Source organism: Pogona vitticeps, chromosome 4 (genome assembly GCF_051106095.1).
Source record: "Pogona vitticeps strain Pit_001003342236 chromosome 4, PviZW2.1, whole genome shotgun sequence".
Taxonomy (NCBI): Eukaryota; Metazoa; Chordata; class Lepidosauria; order Squamata; family Agamidae; genus Pogona; species Pogona vitticeps.
The window spans coordinates 74,224,856-74,246,518 of NC_135786.1; the positions used below are offsets into that span (position 1 = coordinate 74,224,856).

General features: G+C 38.7%; 1 protein-coding gene across 13 annotated transcripts in view; it reads left to right on the forward strand.

The window, feature by feature from the left end:
- Positions 1-21,663, forward strand: part of NFIA (nuclear factor I A) — a 558,292-nt gene that overhangs the window by 359,055 nt on the left and 177,574 nt on the right. For 9 of the 13 annotated variants that reach the window (XM_020789879.3, XM_020789880.3, XM_020789883.3 and 6 more), the window contains exon 3: positions 11,667-11,732. The exons of the other annotated variants lie outside the window; for them this stretch is intronic. In XM_020789879.3, coding sequence (XP_020645538.1) covers positions 11,667-11,732 — 66 coding nt within the window. The remainder of the gene's footprint in view (positions 1-11,666; positions 11,733-21,663) is intronic. 13 annotated transcript variants of the gene reach the window in all.

The window sequence follows — 21,663 nt, forward strand, 5'->3', positions numbered from 1 at the left end:
TGGGTGCCCAGAGAGTGTTCACACTAACGGGGTGGTATACAAGTTGAAATAATAAATAATAAATTAATAAATTAATAGATATTTGGAGTTCTACTAATTATCTTGATTATGTTCTATACAGCTTGTAAGCAACTGCTTTTTGTGCAAAAAAAAAAAGTTACCTTGCAGTTTCTGGGAATTTTTTTTTTTTTTTACAAAGCCCAACAACACAGACAAAGTATTGTTTGATAAATAGATGTAATACACAGAGTCTGCTTAGAATAAAGGGCAGCAGACTGTGTGCACATGTTTTGGTTTTATTCATGCCCATCAACATTGTCTAGCTAGTTGTTTTTGCTCATTTATTTACGGGCCCGGCTTAGTACAGTTTTCCTGGTAAGGTAACAAGGAGCAGGAGGTTGGGGTGGATTGGCTTCAAAAGTTTAGCTGCAAGAGCTCCTGGGAAATACATTTGCATCCATCTTCTCACAAAGGCTGGCTGCTTCCTGGCTTAGACAGAATATTGCCTGATAAACAGACTTAACACACAAATGTCTGTCTGGAATAAACAACAGCAACAGCTTTGATTTACATTTCCATTATCAAAGATAATCTCTTTCTCAGTGTATGGGAATTAAAAGCTCTCTCACAGAAAAGAGGCGGCTGGGGTGGCGGTGATTTTGCCATGGTGGAGAATGATTTTTTCCCCCCTTCAGGGGTTGTATATTAGGATGCAGTGTAGGTGCTAAAAATGAAAGGCCTTAAGGTTCAGAATCAGAGTAAATAATACTAGGGGAAATGGTTGAATATCATACCAGTACTGTATCTACACTGTTCAGAGAAAACTGCACCCCTCTTAAGTTAACAAGTAGCAAGTCAAAGAAGTGCTTATTGACTCTGTGTGCCTCATTTACCTAACATTTTAAATGCTTATACTAGACTGCTGTTGCCATGTGCCTTCAAGTTGCCTTTGATTTGTGGAGATCCTGTGAACAAGCAAACTCCAAAATGTCCTGTCCTCAACATCCATGCTCGGCAATTATAAACCCAAGGTTGTAACTTTCTTTATGGAGTCAATCCATATCATATTTGGTCTTCCTGTTTTCCTGCTGCCTAGTTATCCAGGACTAGGTGTAGGGATTTAGAAAGTGAGCACCACTGGAGTACCCTTCTTCTGGTCTGTACCTCTAAAACCATCCTTGGAAAGCACATACTGTAGTCCTCCCAGATCTTTCTCTGTAGTGTGTATCTTCAAGTCTGATTTCCAAAATTTTCTCTGTCCTCTACTTTAGGATTCCCCACTCTGTACCTCTAAGAGGAGTTGGGCTACTTCTACCATTGCCTCCAACCAACTTGGCTAGTCATTCTGAACATCCATGTGCCACCAAGCTGCACAGTTGTCAGGGTACATAACTCCATGAGCCACACGCTCTGGGTCTGGGTGACCTTACCTGGCCTCTCTTTCAAGAAGCACAGGAAGGGTTGGAGCTCCTGGCCTTTGACCCTGCACCCAGGAGCTTCAGCCCGCTGGGTTATACCAGTGCATATCATTTCTAGATCCCTTAAAATGCTTACTTTTCTAGAATGTGAGCATTACATTTTCCCAGGTCGCTAAAAATGCTTACAACCTAGAAAGGTGCTTTACAGTTCATCAAGCCAGTGGAGAACAAAAGGCATCCCCTTAAAGCCAGGCGGGTGGTGGATATCTAGGAACTGCAGCAGCTGCCCATAACAAGACACAAAGTGAGTGGATATCCACTTGTAAAAACCTGGAGAAACGGGAGTTAAAGCAAAAGAAGGTCTGTGTCTTGTTTTGTTAGAAAATGCCACCCAAAAGGCATCCAAAAACAGAACATTTTAAAAATCAGTGTATTTTTAGTGGGAGTTTCAGAGGTGGGCTCCAGGAAGGGTCAGCGGACCTGCAAACACGCTTGGGGAATTGCTCCTGGATGTTCATTTTAGCTGTAAGCTATGACATTGTTTTATTTTATTTCTTTAACCTTTTCCAACTCTAATACAAATATTTTCAGAGTGATTCATAGTACTAAGAAAAATGCAATAAAGACCAAATCTTAAAATATAAACCAATAATATTTAAATTGTAAAAGCTGACAATATTACAATATTAGTAATTACAAGCCTGAGAAACCAGGCTTTCCGCTAGACCTGAAAAGTTAGCAGAAATGTGAAATGAGTGCCATTGGGGGAAAATCCCATCTATGAGAGTGCAAGAGTGGGGAAGAATCCATAGGGGTAATTGTTGGTGAGAGTATACAGAGGAGCATTTCTGATTGTGACCTCAGGACACAGGGAAGCTGATGTGAGATATAGGGAGTAGAATTGCACTTCCATAAGATTGATGGTGTCATCAACTGAGGCATTAAAAAAAAACTAGAAGTTTCCTATTTCTATCCTGAGGCTTCCACAGCTCCCATGTAAACCTTTTCATCAGCAGGGAGCTGTGGGACAGGAGGAGGAAATCTTTTAACTGCTAAAAAGTCATTGCCATTGAGATGAATTTCCCAATAACAATGATTGTCAGTAATTAATGATGTTCTCCTCCTGTCCTGTGGCTCCCTGACAATGAAAGGAGTCTTGGAACAGATGTAGGAAATATTTATTTTCTGAAAAATCAGCCCTGATGATGAAATTATGAGCCTTATGTGCATGTAAGGTGTGAAATGTGCTTTCAACCATTTATTTTAAATTTTCATTGTTCTTACATTATAAAACTTTTTCTTGGGACAAAATCAACCCAATTCCTTGACCCAGTTCCTTTTATTCACTTATTTATATTTTTACCTACACATACCCCCAGATTGTTAGTAGAAACAGAGAAGATAGAGCTCTTCAAATTAAAAAAAAGTCAGTAAGCTTCCACTGTACTGAAAAAAGCAGTAGAAAAGAAAGCTATATATTTTAGAAGATGGTAAGGAATTAGGATTTTGATATAATATTACTGTAGTTGTGAAAGTCAAAGACTAATGTAAGAACTTATCAGAAATTTATCAGAAAATCTGGACATGAAATTGGATGCTTCGCCACAAGTGGAATGTTTGGCTCATTTGTCATACTTTTCCCTCAACAAAAACATTTAATTAATCAAACATGAAAGTTTCATAAGTTATATATGATTAGTCTCCATGCTACTTATCCCATAGTAGGATTTCTTGGAAGTGTTGCCATGTATGTCTATGATTTGTGCTTTAAAGGCCTCAAACACAGATACGTTCTTCCTCACAAACACTCTGGCCTGTAGTTTTGTTGGAATCTACCAGAGGGAAAAACACTGCAACTAGATTCCTAGATTAAAATATGACTAAAGCTCTAGTAGATTTTTCTCCACTATAATGCCTCAAGTTCCATCTGTAGTAAATTAAGCTCTCATTTTAATAACACTGTGCATAATCCACTTTAAATCCCATAGATTTCAATGACAGAATTATGTATCTGTGTAACTTTCTTCCGCTTAAATTAATGAGATTTAAAAATTATTATATTTGCTTGGATTGTGCCTGTCCTGCTTTTATTATAGTTTTGTAATCATTTATCTTATTATCTACCCTTGCTGTAATAAAACCTGGCCTGAGGCATACTCCAATCTATTATATGTACCGTTATTTATTTCCATTGTGGTTTTATTTTTTGTAGGTGGTAGAACATACAGTAGTTCCTTCTCCTTATTTCCGTCTTTGTATATATTTATATATTTATATGTGTATATGCCAAGACAAAATTTAGATTAATGGTAAAGCAGAGTCTACACTAAATGATAATTTAATTCAAATGTAGTTGAAAGTTACTTTTGTATCACTTAAATGTTATCTGCCAACCATATTGATTTAGCTGGGAATGTTTGCCTGTGTCACTATCTGAAGTGTGAAATATGTGGAAAAACTGAATTTTGAGACAAAGCATGGACTTCCCATCGAATAGAATGTTGGTGTATGAATAGAAAAAATATTGTGAAATGTGGAGGGAACTTTATATTTTGGGGGGCATTCAGTGAATGGTCTGTATCTGCTAAATCATCCGTATCTGACTCACCTCAAGGAAGGAGAATTGTTTTGAAATGTTTTGGTGATCCATATAAATGGGCTTTTAATGACTAAATTGAAGATCAAAACGTTCAGCAATGATAAAAATAGAGGCCTCTGAACATGAATGATTTGTGTTTATGAAAGAGGATTAAACAAAAGTTCCAGGATGCTTCATGTTCCCTCTTTTCTGTAACCTTTGGTGCCTTTTCTTTCAACCTTTGTCAAAACACCTGGGAAATTTTTCATCCAATAGCATTGTGAGGGCTGTCAGCAACCAATCAGAACTTCCAGAATGGGAGAGTTGAAATTTTGAATCTGTAAAAGGTCCTGGAAACCGCCCCCCCCCCCAATTTCTTTGGATTATTTTTTTTGCTTCCAGGGACGCTTATAGTGCCAGCCTGCCTTCCTGAGATTCCCCCACACACCTTTTTTTGTTCTCACTGCCTTACCTGTTTCTACCTGCTGAACTCAAAGAAAAGAAAGAGGAGTGGAAGAGAGATAAATCTCCATATATTGTAAAAGGCCAGGCAGAGAACTGTGGAGGCACTCCCTGAAAACCCCTAAAATGATAGAAATACAAAAATATTCATTGTGCACATCCCAAATCATCTGCTTTCTTTAGCCCTGTGGGACAGTATCCAGTAGTGTGCTTCCACTGAGAGAACTGTTTCTCCTGTAGGTTGGGGTCTGACATTCTCTATTATTGAAATATTGGTTCATGGGACGAATTCAGAGGCTTTTGTTATAAATACATAGGATATGGTCTCAAATGTCTCAAAGTTAAGATATTGTGATCTCTACAAGCCCACGTTGATTAGTACTGCTCCAAGCAGCTATGCACTTAATAGGGAGCTCCTGTAACTATCTGGTTTAGAATGGGATGCTGTGCAGAAATAGAAAAGGAGGGGCTTGGTAACATCTTTTACTGAAACCCATGTAGTTTCCTTTCTTCCTGTCTTGTCTCAAAGAACTTCCCAATCTTTGGTGACTGTTCAGTAAGTGCCATTGTGATGCCAGGGTCTTCTGAACAGGACCTGATCTAGTCAGGTAGCCAAGTATGATGCCTAGCTTTCAAACAATACTTTAAAATTCAACGCTTCTTCCTGTCGATTTGTAGTAGGCAGTCTGTCTTGGTTTTGCAATACAAGTATAGACTTATAAGTTAGAGGAAGATGTTAGATGCTGTTCTGAATATTTCTGTACCAACACCTGAAAGCAGGCTTCATCACATCTGGGCAAATGACCATGGGAAATCACTGCAATATTTGTAGTCTCAAAATTAGGATGGCCAAAATATCTCTATAGAACCCTGTGTTATAGCGGGTAGAGTGGCATCTTGGACTCAAGTTCACAATGCCTGTCGTCAAGTAAGATGTTAAAGGCAGGGGTTAATATGCACAGGACTGCAACCAAAATAATTTTATCTGTTTATACTAAATTACAAAATGTTATTGCAGAAGACTGAAATTTCATGCAGTAATAGATATTTTTTCTAATATTTTGCAAAAATATATGTTTCAATTTACCTTTGAAAAGGCCAATGGAAAAAACTCCCTGTCATGTCATAGTACCATTTTATATATTGATCTTGAGTTCTTCCACACCATTGACCAATGTTTAAATTGTTCCCAAATTCCTGAAAGCCATCTTGTTTTACATATATAAGTGTAATTTTGCAAATAATCAAATTGTTTTATGTTCACTCTTTTTAGTTATGCTTTTTATTAATGCAGCCTTGCTCACTAAGCTTTTACAATGTAGAATTCAGGGCTGAATATCTGAAATAGGGAATTTGTTTTATTGAAGGATAGTCTAATAATTAAAATCTTCATTTGCTTAAAAGGAAAGACAGTTTTTAAGGAGTAATAAATTATTACAGTTTGACCCGAAGTTACCCATAGTGCTTCTCATTTCAGTGCTATTAATACTTCAAGTCTGGTGTTATAACTCCATTGCAATAGAAGTAAGATTTTCAAGTTAATTGTAGGTCAGTATCATGACTTCTAAAACATAGTCAAATTTCAGGGCCACCACTCCTTTGCTGTATGTTGAAGATTCAAGGTAAATGCGGTGATGTGGTTTTCAGAAAATAAACTTCTTTGGAAGTAACAAATAGGTATGAGTGGATTTGACAACAAAATGTCCTAGAGCATCGTTAAGAGATTTCCTCTTCAGAGTTTCCACCAGTCATGACTTCTTCTTGGTATTAAAACTGTAAGGAATTAAACCATGTTATGCCCATTTCTTACATGTAAGACACTTACCTGTACTCGCATACAAAGTGGTGTTTGTTGGGCAGCAGTGGATGAAAAATTAAATTTATGTATTTTGGAGAGAAATGTTTGGTTTCTGCAGATCATGATAATTCCCTCTTGTCTTTCAGTAGCAATCATTTAGTAGTACAGTGGTGCCCTGCTTAACAACGTTAATTCGTTCCAGAAAAATCGCTGTAGAGCGAAAACATTGTAAAGCGAAATAAAAAAGCCCATTAAAATGCATTGAAAACCATTCAATGCGTTCCAATGGGCTGAAAAATCACTGTCCAGCAAAGATCCTCCATAGGGGCGGCCATTTTCGGGTGCCTTTAAAGCGGAAAAGGGCTCCTAAACACAGCGGGGAGCCATTTTGTACACCCGGTGGCCATTTTAAACCCGAGGATCAGCTGTTTTTGATTGTCGTAAAGTGAAAATCGGTTCCCGAAGCAGAGAACCGATCATCGCAAAGCGGAAAAACCCCATTCAAACCATCGTTTTTGTGATCGCAAAAACATTGTCGTCAAGCAGATTTGTCGTTAAACAGGGTAATCGTAAAGCGGGGCACGACTGTATCAATATTAAGTAGGTTCTTTATTAGAGACAATTAATAAGTGATCTTCCCTGGCATTTCAGAAGAGCTTAGAAAAGCTCCCCAACTATCACCTGCCATTTTGTTTGTCAGGTTCCCAGTCTGTCATCCGAACATTAAGTTGCAGGAAGGAAACGAAGGAAAATGACATCTGAACTCATTCTAGGTTTCAGAGTCTCTGAAATAGGTGTTTCTCAGAATGCTTAATTCTCCACCTCTGTATTTTTGTTCCTTCTTCTCAAAGAAGAATAAAACACTACTGTTTTCTAAGTTCTTCTGTAGGAATAAAGAAGAGGCTTGAACTTTAGCTTTTGCTGCCATTTCAGCTTCATAACTGTGACTGGATTTAAAGTATTCCAAAGCACATACATTGTTGCAGCTTTATGGTGGGGAAGGGAGATGTTTGGAGAGCAGAATAAGTTAAAAGGTTTTCTTTGAAGAGTAAAAAAAAAACACAAGCAAATAAAAACAAACCAGCTTTAAAGAAATTAATGGAGTAACAGTCCTCCAGAAAGGGTAACATTTTGCCATGTATCTCCATAGAATTAGTGTACAAATTTGTAAGACATATTCAAAATATTTCTGAATTACAGTAGCACTGGGCAGTTATGTTTGTCCCACTCTTGGTTGGTGTTCGTAAACATTCTCTCAGGATTTCTGAGACCAGTCTTCAAAAGGTGAAATCAGCTCCAAGACTGGCTCAATCTGAACTTTTGTTTCTGTCAGTCAGGACCCAATGAACTGACGTTCAGGAGGCTTTCTGACAGTTTGGGACCTCGATATTTGGCGGAACGCCTTCACCCACCAAGTTCTACCCGGATCACCCGCGCGAGCCAGGAGGTGAGGCTGAGGAGCCTGACGCCGAGGGAGGTCCGAAGGGAGAAGACGCGAAACCGGGCCTTCTCGGCGGTGGCTCCTCACCTTTGGAACAATCTCCCTCCTGAGATTCGCGCGGCCCCTACCCTGGGCACATTTAAAACTCAGCTAAAAACATGGCTTTATGTTAAGGCCTTCCCTCCTGCCAGCATTTAATTTAATTTAATCTATTTTTCTTCTTTATTTGTTATTTATGATTTATGTTATCTTTGTTAATTGATATTTTTATTTTATGTTCCTATAATTATACTAATATTGTTGTTAGCCGCTCAGAGTGATATAGATGTATCAGATGGGCGGGATATAAATCAAATAAATCAAATAAAAAATAAAATAAATTTCTTAGCAATATTTTGTTTTCTAAAAAAAATTCTGCTCAGGTCTCGCAAACTAAGAGCAGTGGCTTCCTTTATGGAGACCATCTGTCTCATGTTAGGTTTTCTTCTCTTCCTACTGCCCTACCACACTTTTCCTCAACATTATTGTCTTTTCTGGTCAGTTCTTTTATCATTGTACATATATGCATGGTAGAAAAATGAGTTGATTCATTTTTGCTCTAGTGAAAGTTCAGGCTTGATTTGATTGAGCACCCACTTTTCTGCCTTTATGGCCATCTGTGGTATCTGTATGGCTCGTCTCCAACACCACATTTCAAATGAGTAGATTTTTGTCCTAGCCTTTCTCCGCTGTCTTTCCTTCACATAGTATGGATGATATTTGACCTTGATTTCCAGTGACAATCTTTTCTAGCTCCCAGCTCTCCCTCTTTCTTTTAATTTCAAAAGGTGAGGGGACGTCTTTTGGAAAATAGGCACATGGCATGTTGCCTACCCAGAGGAAAGGGTTTGGAAATTCAAAGATAACTTTCTACTCTGCATTCTGCAGAACAGTCATGACAGCACTAGTTTACCTGAGAGGTTAAAGGCTGTGTATCCTTCTCTGTTGTATGTATTCCATTTACTCACAATTTTGCTTCACCATCATTAAGTCCAAAAACAGCATTTCAGAATATTTTGGCATAGAAGGACTACAGCCACATCCCAGCCATTTCTGCTTCTGTCTTCTTCCAGCAACCATAGTACAGCTCATGTGCTCATCTTCTGGAATCGTCTACATGAGAGGAGTTTTTATTGGAATTTGTGTGCAGTTTATGTGTACTTAAACGTCCATTTTAAAAAGCCAGGAAATTCAATTCTTTTTTTAAAAAAATCCCATTTATGACTGTAGAATATTTGTTTTTCTGTATCCATGGTTTAAATAGGCTGATATTGCTGCATTATCTTATGCCCCTATTGCCAGGGGAAAAAAAGAAGAAAAGAAAGAAAAGAAAAAGAAAGAAAGGATGCTATGCTTTACATAGCAAAGGTCAGCCTAGATGTTTACACCAATAGAAAAAGGAGTCAGCTTTTCGGATTTTCCCTTGCATGGTGTTACTTTTTGAATAGTAGTGAGAGCAACAGGGGATCCTGTAGACCATCTTGACTGCTGCCATTGGTGTTGTCAACATTAGGTTGCCCTAAATACCTAAAGAGAGCTGAACCTGATACATCTTATACCAGCCAGTTTAACTTGCTTTTGTTGAGGTATAACTGTAGTACCTTCACTGTCTCATTCTCTGACCTACTCTTTGGTTCTATTTCAAGTTAAGAAAAATCTGATTCAGTACAACTAAGTTGAACTTTCTGTTTCCCCCAAAGATAGACATACGTCTCTGGGCACAGGCAACTTACCACTTTTCATCCTTACTTCTGACTGATTCAAAAATAAGTGATTTTGCAAAATAAAAATGAGCTTAGTAGTATGTTCATTTGTTAGTCTGTTGAGGACAAACACACCATGTATAAGACTTATCCAGAACTGATCAGAACTCAATTATATTATGTTCAGGTACAAGTTGTTGTGTTATTTTTCAGTCTCCCATGAGGAACTGAGCACTACAGTATCAATGCTTGTCTCCTAAGAAGAATACGTATAGAAGCTCATATCCTATATTAAGCCCATTCAACTATGGATAAATGTAGATGCATATAATGTGGAAATTTTTCTACAGAAAAATATAGCATTAGAAAACTTTCCATACCACATCTTTGCTTTTACGTGATAAAGGCAATGATGGAAGGACTGGGACAGCCATACTCCCATTATGATGATGTGGAAGCACATCACCTATTTAAGCACCATTAAATAGGGCTCAACTGTAGGAAGGAAAAAAGAGAGGAAAACTGCTTTATTGAACCATTAAGACATAGGAACCCATTTCTGTTGCCCTGCATCTTCTGTGTCAAATTAAGTGCATGTGAAGTTGTGCAGTTGGAACATAAACAATACACGTGTTAATGGAGTATATTTTCATGGGCTAAAGACTCATTTTGATATGTTATCCTGAGATGGGCAGGATGTATATTCCTGAGTAAGGAGTTGCTCTAGGGCTGCATTTTTGTTTAGAAGCAAATCTCACTGGTGTTCGCAAGTTTGTGTAGCTTTTCATGGCTAATTAATGAGCTGTTACAGTGTGTATTGGTTGCATGCCGGGTCTAGCATTGAGTTGTGCAAATGAAATCTTCCTCAGCACCTTGTCAGTTAGCCGCAGTTAGCCTTGGCATTGGCACAAACCTTAAATGCATACGAATAGGATACCAGGCATTATGTTCAGTAGTACTTGCTTCCATGCAAGTATTTTTTAGGATTTTAGTCTTCAGTTTTCATTTTATTATGAATTTATGTTGGTATGTTACAAAGGTACTGATTGCTTGAGCTTGTTTGGATTGTTCTGTTACTTTAATACTGTCAGTCTTAGTATTATTTTGTTACTTTAATACTGTTCTTGCTTCTATCCTCTCCCAGCAACCGTAGTACAGACCATTTGCTCATATGCTGGAATCCTCTAGCACTGTGTAATTCTATGTGAGGGAAGGTTCTGTTGGAATTTGTGTGTAGTTTATCTATATTTAAACTTCAATTTAAGAACGACAGGAATTAAATTCATCAAAAAACTCTCAGTTTATAAATGTAGAATATTGTGTTTCTGTATCCATGATTCAAAACACCAGGAATTGGCCCAGCATTGCTGCACTATATCATCCCCATTTTGCCAGCAGGCAACAATTGCTAATTGCTAATACTGTCAATTAGAAGGTCACTGTGGCTGTCCTAGATGCTGTGCAGCCTCAATAATAAAGACAAAAGTATATGTTCCTTTAGCAGTCCCTTAAGGAACATATCCTCCCACCCACCCATGTTCATCCAGGAATTATGTACAAGATGCCTAATGTGGTTAAGGGAATGGGGAAGTTAACCTTTTGCCCCTTGCTATGAGTCTAATCTACACTGTGGTCCCCACCTGCAATTTACATTGATAAAACTTGGGCTGTTTGTTTCAATGAGCAGTTTTCCTGACAAGGAAGAGAAAAAAATGGTATGCCCTTAAATTCATTCAAAATATGGTGCGAATTAAAGTTGCTTACTGAGGCTGTGTTTTCATGCAGACAAAGGTAGTTAATAATACAAACATGAAAAGGTTAATGCCTTAACAGCAAGCTGTTAGCCTGTCGAAAAACTGTTAACAGCTTTACAGCGTTAGGGATTCTTACAGTCACCAACACAATGGTGCACTATAGAGCCAAAGTCTTCAGGTGGATGCATAATATTTGAAATCTTACAAGATTATGCATTCTGGTTCCAGAAGAAAAAAATTCTTCTGAGTAGGTACATAATGACTTATTCAGCAAAGATGGCAAAATCAGTAGTGCTACAATGTATGAAATCTGATTTCAGTATTTAAAAAAATAGTGAAAAGTCATTACCTTACCAACTTTCTGTATTACTGGTTGTAGGGCAAAATATATATTTTTTTATATATTTCCTTTGAAGTCTTTCATCGTTCTGCAGTTGATCCCTATAATTTTGGGACATCTTTATGTTTTTTAGATTCAAGTCAGTCTGAAAGTCCAAGCCAGCCAAGTGAAGCTGATATTAAGGACCAGCCAGAAAATGGTGAGTTTGTACCTGTTGCTGTCTTCAGCTCCATCTTTGTTTGGGTTGGGGTTTTTCCACTTTAAATCAGAATCCTAGACAAATTAGATACAGTATCCCCAAAACAAGGGTAGTCCTGGGTATTTCCCACCACAAATGACACACTTAGTTATTCGTACAGCAGTCGCAAGAAACCTCACAAGTTGTTACCCTTGCTTTCCCAAAGTAAGGGTCTAACAAGCACCACCCCACTTGGAGAAAAGGAAGAACTAGTAGGAAAGTGAGTATGATGGGAAGAAATTGGGTCTTTTCCATATTCAGAATGAATATTGGAAGAACTCATTGAGGTTTCCAAAAGTTAAACATTTGACTGCCTCCAAAATAAGATAGGCTTCTCAAGTGGGTGATGACACTATTTTCCCCTTGGATTTCAAACAGAAAGTTCAGTGTGGGTTTTAAATACTCCTCCTGGTATCTGCCCATAAGTGGATCTGCTGGCAAAGCATGGAGGACAGTTGAGCAGTCTGGCAGTCAGAACATCGGGCTTCTCAGTAAGCACAACTCCATCATTCAGCTCGTCATTGAGAACAAAGTCAGTTACCTTGTCTGTTCAAACACCATGTGGAATGTTTTGAAGGACTGACTAATTTTTACAGACAAATGTTTAAGGTACTCATCTGTGATGTCTATAGACTGCATTATTCTCTCAACAGTTTTTGGCCACAGCCATAAACACAATATGAAAGAAATATAGTCCAAATCACGATTGTATAAGTCACATAACAAACCTTGTAAGATGGCGTGTGAAGAATTGTTTCCAGTCTGTGGCCCTCTTCAAATGTGCCAAGGCCCTCCAGGGGGCCATATGGCTCCCATTGAGGGTGGCTGCTGTAGAGTACTCATCACTGATACTTGGTAGGATATGGTCTAAGCTGCATCAGTTGCAAGATTCCTTCTAAGGTGCATGCCTGCAACTCTACCCCCCCCCCCCAACCGCACAGCCTTCCTCCTCTATGCATCGACAGTAATTGTTTTCAGCCCCTTTTGTTCCAGTTGTGATGAATCTCCAATTTCTGCAGATGGGTGGGCAAAGTCGCAGACGCAAGGGGTAGAGTCCCACCTGGGGGGGGGGGCTGAAAATAAAAGGGAACGTTGATCAGTTTTTCTGATATATACCTCAGAAACCAAACCAGCAGAAACATACCTTAGTATTTGCAGAGTTGGCTAGTATTTCATATTGGAAAACTCAAATCCTTTGAAAACAAAAGGCTTTGCTAAAAATTCTGAACTCCTGAAACATCTGGATTAAACAGCATGAGGAAGATAGAGGACAAGCATGAGATTGTCTGTGTCGTCGTACTTCCAGAGATAGTACACTCTCTTTGTTGTAAGACTGCTTTCCATTTTCTTTCATTCTTAAATTGCATTAGGGTTTTACGTAAACATATTGTAAACATTGTCTAATACTGTGTTTTAAAATCAGAAGCTATTGTGATTTCTCTGTCCTAAGCATATGTATCAAATGTACTTGTGAGAATAAGGAGATATGGTATAATTTTGAAAATTACACATTTGGAAAAGAAAAAACTCTCTAACCCTTCAGTTTTCTCTCAGGAGGAGACAAAAGTTAAACAAAACATGCTGTCAGGTCCAGGAATTCTGAATCATCATGTGCTGTTTTGAATTGACAACCCAAAGTTGATAGTGCATAAATTTTTTATCATAACTTTACAAGTATTTCCACCCATTCAAGTCTGTGGTTACTTTTCAGTATAAATCAAAACTGGACAATATTCATTAACATAACCATTCCTCGGTGTTTTGTAAAGGAATAGTGTACTAAATTTGTACAGATTGGGGAGAGGGTCTTCTAAAGAACTTTATCCATTTTTACAGTGATTTTATTTTGTAAATGCATTACTTTTTTGCGTGTGATTTGAGTTCCAATACTTTAACTGTACCTCAACTGTTCTTTCTAATGGTAAAAAGTGCCAAACAATGGCATGCAGGTATTTAGAGAACTGGTTTGACAACCCTGGTGGTAATTGTACTGTGCTTGTAAATGTAGCTTAAGAATACATCCATTCATTCCTTCACTCATTTATTAATTTAGATAGGGTTGGGCATGTGATGGTTTTATGCTTTAAAAGAATGTTTGAAAAAACAAAACAAAGGGTGCTATCTGGCCAAAATTAATCCTATAATAACTGTGTGCCATCAAGTCAACTATAACTTACGGCAACCCTTTCAGGGTTTTCTAGGTTAAAATTAAACAAGTGTAAATCAATAGGATGTAGTTTATTTTACTGGAATTTAAACATGGTCTCAATTCTGCCCATTGAACTTAATATAATATGTTTAACTCTGGATAAATATGATTTAAAATGTGCCAATCAGAGTCAGATATGTAGATATTTGTGTGATTATAGGAAAAGAAGTAAAGAGATTATTCCCCCTAAGAAATCAAGATAAAGATGGGTGCATGTAGGAATGTACTGTATATGTTTTATACAGAATGTTGTCCAAACTGAGATGGCATGATGCATTTTGAGGACTATGTGAACTCTGTTTGAATGTAACCCTAAGATATGATTGAGCACTACAAGTGTAAACTCCACCAATATCTACCCTTGTACATGAGTCTCTGGTGAGGCTGCAAAGAGAGTTTTGAAACACCAATTTCTGGTTAATCACAGTTTAGAAAGTCATCCTAAACTCTAGTTACTATCACTGAAACTAACCAACTTCATCGATTGTGGTTTGAAATCACCTTGTTTCTACAAACCATAGGAGAGCCACTGTTTCTGTGTTTCACTTATAATTAATGCGGTACGGATGAGAGAAAAGAGGAAGCACACATCCCCAGAAGGACTGTAGATTCATTATTGCAGAGCTAGAATTAGGGGCAATGTTATCTAAGCCATAATTCTTAAAATATGATCTAGAGAACTTTCTGGATGGTGGTAAATGCAGAAGGTGAGGCAGTTATACAGTACTGATTAAGAATTACTATGTGTACTAGCAAAGGACACATAGAAATTCCAAAAGAAAAATAAATATTAAGAAGTCCTATTTATTCCAGATTTAATAAATATGAATTAAAATTGATCTGAATTAACTAAACCCAAAGGAAGAATCTCTGTCATGCTGGTCTTTCTTTTAGATTCTGTTTTCACTCTTTAGCTTCACATGGGCACATATGCACATTTTGCATTTCTGAAACAGGCAGCTGTGTCTTTTGGCAGTTAGCAAGCTGAAGTGATGTTGCCAAAATTTCCATGAGTAGCTTAGAGGCCTTGCCAGTTTTATAACTGACACACACTTTTGCCAGTACTGCATGGGAATACATTGTTCTCAGTTCTCCTGATAAGCCTCCTATCATGCAATTGGTTTCCCCCCCCCCTTAAACATCACCTTCTGATCATCTTGAGCAAAAAGGGTAGATGTGTCAGATGTGTGGCTCTTCCTGCACCATGGTCTCACACCTCTAATATCAGCAGCCTAATTCTAAAACAGTTGGGTGGTAGGGAGATGAGATATCCGGTATGAGAGGTAAGACTCAACTCTAGTTGGATTACCACATTTTCTTTTAAAAATACCAGTAGCAAGTAGATACAGGCACTACATACTATCATTTTGGGAGAAATAAGTTTCTACAAGCCGTTCAGAGATTTTAACCAATATACAAATCCATAGCATGTCCCACCTTATATTTAATGTAAAGCCTGGGACATTGAGTTGGTAGGTTGTCTTGGGTAAAAGTGATAAAGGTTGAACAGTGACAAATTGTAGCTAAAGAAGTGAACAAAAGGTCATTGACCGGTACAAGGCTTCCCAGAAATGTGAAGCTTGTTGTGCCTCTTGTACACGTTCTCATGCTGCTTTTACCTTATAAACCTGTTATGTATTTCTGTGTGTTCATGGCAGTATTTTATTTATCTAAAGCAGAATACTGCATGTCTTTGAAGTGTCGTGCAGGGTTTAATGGAAGAAAATGCCTTTCATTTGATTTTTTTAAAATTTTGCATTGTATCAGTTTTAATTGTCACCTGTGATTGTGCTTGAACAGTTCAACAGATTGAATAATGAATATAAAAGTATGTTTGTGCTTGTTTTGCCACTTCTTCTACTCATTAAAATATTATCTTTCTCAGCCATGACTAGAGACCAAACTGTACATCAGGTGACATGCTGTTATATGTAACTTTTGCCCCCCCCTTTTTTTCCAAACTTAGAAACCATTGCAGAAAAGTAGCTCTGAGTACAAAATACGCTGATAGGTAGGAAGGAGGCCTAAATGTGGCTTACCTCATAGAAAGGCTTCAAGGCGTAGGTAGGTCTAGCTTCACCTATTCTTGTTCTGAGTGCTAGCTGGGAGCTTCACTTTCTGAACTAGGTGGAGCTAGGCCTCAGAATATTCTAGTGTGGACATTTCTCCCAAGTGAGCCACATTTAAGTGTCTGTGAGGTAACTGTCTGATAGAACTCTCAGAATGGAGAATTATGGGATCCGTAGTCCAGAAAATTCCAAAATCCGACCCAAATTACTAGAATCTAGATTTTCTCCAAAAGAAACACATTTGTGTATGTGTGTTTTTAAGTGTTTGTACTTATCTTCAGTTTTAAATTATGTTTTTTTTAAATAGATAGCTGGACAGTAGTAAAGGTGAGATGAAGATGGATAGGCATTATTCAGCAAATAAACAGGGAATGTGATACTGAGAACATGGAACTAGTGCCTTGCTGGCGACACATTCAGAGGATGGGGATACTATGAGTAGAAAAAGAATCCTGCCAGGAGGCATCGGGTGTCTCTTTCCTATCTTCAATAGGAATAATATGGTACTGTTTTTTTCATTGTGGCAGAGTTATATGCAGTTGTGGGTCACATGTGTAAATTGGCCCTACCCACCTAGAAATAATGTCACTTCTGTGTACAATTATCTCTTTCACCCCTTCATTGTCAAACATAGATCAATATTCCAAAGAGACTTTGATGAAATCAGAAAGTGACTTTTCCGGCATTTGCATGTTGAACCCAGTCTCATACTGCATTGCTGTAATTCAATTGAATTCTTGTTGCAGTGGTAAGTAATGCAGTTAAAAAGTGTTCTGTGTCATCCTGCTAACATTCTTAAAGAATCTTATCTTGGTATTCACGCTTCTGGAAAAAAGCAGAGAGGGTGTGTGCCACCAGCTACTATATTTATCATAATGGGAAGGAGGAGACAGGGTGAGTTCATAGCATCATTTAAACTGCAGCTCCAGGATTACAAATGCTGGAGTTTCTTTTTCTTTGGAATGAAATAACAGAGTCAAGAGTTGGTATTTTAATCAGTTAGGTAGGTGGATATGTAGGCAAGGAGACGCAATCCACTTGACTCAGAAAGAGGATTGATATATGCTCTGAAAGCCTGGCCCATGGTTTAGATAGAGCAATAAACGTGGCGCTCTGTTACAAGACTGCAGTTACAAGCCTTCAATTTATTTGCTTTGCTTTCCTTATCCACTACAGCAGTGGTGTCGAACTGCGGCCCTCCAGATGTTCTTGGCCTTCAACTCCCAGAAATCCTGGCCAGCAGAGGTGGTGGTGAAGGCTTCTGGGAGTTGAAGTCCAAGAACATCTGGAGGGCCACAGTTCGACACCACTGCACTACAGTACTTCTGAGGAGAGGTATTTGAAGGTTTCCACCTCTGGTTTTATATAAACTGCAGTTTCTCGTTATATTTGAGCTAGAGGAGCCATGATTATTTCAAACAAAACAAGATCAAAGCAAGAGAAGACAAAGAGAGAGCAAGAGTGCAGAAGCCTGAGATTTGCCATTGTATATCTAGTAGCAAAACGTCATGGTTTTGCATCCCACCTGAATCAATTTGAGCTTGCCAGAAATGCAGTGATAGTGTCACAAACTGTCAGGCTATAGTGAATGAAGCCTCAAGATTTGGCAGACGCAATCCTACAACTCACTTTATGAGTTTCCCATCCCCTCTTTCAGTTAGGGTTGAGGCTGGTCTAAACAACAGGACATTTGGCCCATTTCACTTTGTAAGTGTTTTGGGTTTCTGTGGATACCACATGCAGAGTACTTATGAGACTCCAAATGGAAGGAGCAACTGTTTGTTAGCATTTGCTTTGTAACCCTTCACTGCAAAATTTTCCAAATCAGAACTTCCTTTGTATATCTCTTCTCATGTCTGTTGGGATCAGGGACAAATCCTCTCTCCAGACAACTGGGAAAAGAAAGAATTTAGTTGGCCTACAATATTAGGAGTGTGTATAAGAGTTAGTAGTTCTGAAACGTATTATGTAATTCATGCCTGATGCATACTGATTTTTGCCTCTAGTCTTCATTGCTGTGTTTATGTGCTAGGCAAAGTTTGTCCCCTTCACCAATTAGGTTGTGATTGGTTTTAATTTCTAGTTTTTAAAAAATCTAATATAGTTTTTTGTTTGTTTTATATTTATTATGCCTGCATATGGCTCAGTTTTGTGGGCACCTTAAGGCCGATGTAAAACCTGGAAGTACATGAGGAGTGATGGTCATAGGCACAGAAAAGAGACAGGAATCTTAGATTTTAAGCAAAGGTTTTCCACCTGGGGTGTCCTGGGACTGTGCAGCATGCCCAAGGCTACATAGGCTGGCTCTTCTTCTGGAGTCACAGTCGGGGGAGTCAACCTTCAACCTTAAAGCTATCCAGCCAGCTAATACGCTATTGGTGGGGATTAAATCCATTTGTATTTAAGGTCTCCAGGAATAACCAATATTTCCTTTTCCTCTTTTGTACTCCTAGGCTCCTCCCCACAGCCTTTTATGATACCTAAAGGGGAGTTTCCTGGTCATCCTGAAAAGATTTGACAGCCCATACATAGGGTTAGAGAGGGAAAATCACCCCCTTCAGCCAGTTCCATTGATAGGAGCAGGTCATCAGCAGAGTGATGATGACCAATTCACTGATTGTTGTTGTCAATCTGGCCAATGTTTGTCAACAGTTTGAATACTGACATTTCATTAATGTGCCAGGAAATGTTCCATTGTTCAACACTTTCACTTAACAGCCCCAATGAAGAACCTGTGACTTCCAGTGAAATGCAATAATTAGCAGTTTAATTCCTGCTCCATTTATCCTTTTAAAGGGCTTGTACTGTAAATATAGAACATGTAGATAAAAAACGCATTCTTAAAACCGGGACTTAACAAAAGCATTCATGACTTGATCACTCTTTGAGAAGAGTTCCGAAGCAGAGGTATGTGTAAAGTTTTAAAGGTTTCTTCCTTCCTCATCCATTTTTATACTTCCTCTTATAAAAAGCCTGGTTTAAAGTGTGATTGTCTGGAAGCACAGCTGCCAGCTTGCAAGCAATTTTACATTAGCCATTGTAAACTCTTCCTCTTAGGCTTCTAAACTTGAAACATTAAATTGGAAGAAAACAGAAGGAAGGGAATAGGCAGGTGGTCTGATGTAAACGTTCTCTTCAGATTTGATGATGAGAATCCAGGACTTGCTCACATACCCATATTAGCAAACAGCGGTCACAGGAAAAATCTAACGGATGCTGCTTCAGCCTGTGCCAAGTGGTTAGGTTAAGGTTTTGGCACTCCTCCACAAATTGCCCTAAATGTGGGTCAGTGGTAGCATGCCAAAAGTCAGTCCAGGGCTTGCCAGGGTGTACTTACAACCAACTTGGCACAGACTGAACTATGTGGGAGTTAAAACTGACAAGGCTTTTCCCGTGGTCAGTGGTCAGTGAGTAGGTTAAACAACCCTGAAAATGAACTGACGTATGAAATTCATGAATGGTGGCTGAATTTAGGGTTTCAGTGGGAATAAAGATGGGTAGAATTGTTTAATCCAAGTGTCTTGTTTCTCTCAGTTTCACAACCCTGATCTGATGCTTGTTGTGTAGGTTCACTGCAGATGCTAAAATAGAATGTATGAGAGTGGACAGACCTCATTATGCATATATTGTAGGAATCAGCAGTTTAAAATAATAACATTGTCATGCTACCGCATCACAGGTGCTTTTCTGTACATCACTGAAGACTCTCAAACTAGAATCAGAACCCTCAGCAATTTTCTGTCCCTCACTAAGTTCCTGTTCAGATGGCCCAAAGACATTTCTATGTCAGTCAGAGTGCAATCAGATTCCAGGCTGAGAAGAACTTTGGAGCGTTATCGTGTTAGGAACACTTGCACACAGAGTACCGAATCAGGTAGACATGCCTGATGTACCATTTCATCTCCAAATACAAATACCTGGCAGATGTTTGTGAGAATGAATTCTCTGCATGGACAGTGCATGGGATGAGCTTCAAACCATGTATTTCCTTTCACGCAGTAACCCATCATGTAGGATACATTGACAACTGGATGTGTCCGGTGTGGTTTGTCTGGCAGTTCTAGCTTGCAATTCTGGCAGTAGAGATGGCATGCATTCATTGAACACAGTAGAGGGATTGTGTGAATGCCCACTCTACTAATCTTGGTGTGCTGTTTTTCACTCTATGCCATGCTGCTTTTGTGTACAGCCAGTGGTTTCTGCAAGCTGGCTTTGATCAGTGCCATAAATTGTCAGTCTGCTTAGAAATGGAAGAATTACAGACAGTCATTTCCCTGTGTGTCCAGATTCTACTCATTTTTACTCCACTCACATTTAGACAGATTTAGGGTCAACTGAATCAGGTTGTAAATATAAGTTGTGCATGGTCCCTGGAACATTTCAGTGTACTGGCTGTGGGCCATGGAGTGTGTGTTGATCGCTTTGCCGCCTGGCATCAGGCAAACAAAAAGTTACATTAATGAGGTATTTTGTCAAAACCAGGGGAGAGGTTTACTACTATATTAATATATTATTATCTTTGAAAAGTGTCAGGGCGATGTGTATGAATAATCCCACTTTCTTAAATGCTGGAGGTAACGCTGCTTTGAAAAATAAATTTGGATTATTTTAAGGGTTTAATTCTGTGAAAATCTTCTACAGTAGTACCTCAGTTTACAAACACCTTGCACCTTGTTGGTTTACGAACGGAAATCCATCGAAAATAATGCCTAGGTTTCAGATTTTTTTTCTGTAGTACGAAGGAAGGTTCCCCAGGATGCATTGTGCCTTGAGGTTGATAGTGTCGCCCCCATTCCTATGGTAAACTCTGTTTTGGTTTATGAATTTTTTGCATTACGTAACATCCCAGAGAATGCATTAAATTCATTAACTGGGGTACGCCTGTACTGTATTTGGGATGTGCATGAGACTTTGATGTTCTGTTGTACTGCACAGAGAGAACAGTGGGTTCTACTGGTGAAAGGATTCCTGGGTCAGTTGTAGGGTCTATTAAACATAGGCTGAATAAGGGAAACCACATAGGTTGCAAATCACAATTGATTCATGTGGTTCTAGTTGCATTCCTGGCCATGAAGCCAATCACACCAGCAGATGAGCATCTAGATACATAGCCAACACCTTGAGTAGCAATTTGTCTTTTCAATTTAGTTTTTGTTACAAAATTATAAATAGCCAACTGGTTGCTGACTATAGTGTGCAATTGTCTGTGGCGGGGGCGGGGCAGGATCGCACTAAAAGTTATAAATGCTGCAGTGCAGGGGATTTGTTTTAAAAACCCGGTGGCTGCAGTGGGAGCTGTTCTCTGGAATGATTTGTGAGTAAATCACAGGTATGAGGGAAACGGGTTAAAAGCTGTCCTCCTTGTGCCCCATGATTCTTTGTTCTATGGGGAGAATGGACTTATTTATGTACAAGTTTAGGGAAGAAAATACTGCAGAAAACTGCATGTTCTTTTGTTAATGCTATGTTTCATTTGATACGCTTTCCCAGTTATGGTGTGTGGAAGCAGGCAGTACACTGTCTCACTTGAGGTCAAAAGCTACTCTCCTCCTTCAGCAGCCATGAGTTTTTTCCAGCACTGCTGGGTCTGTGAAGGTTTTCTGGAAAGAGAGAG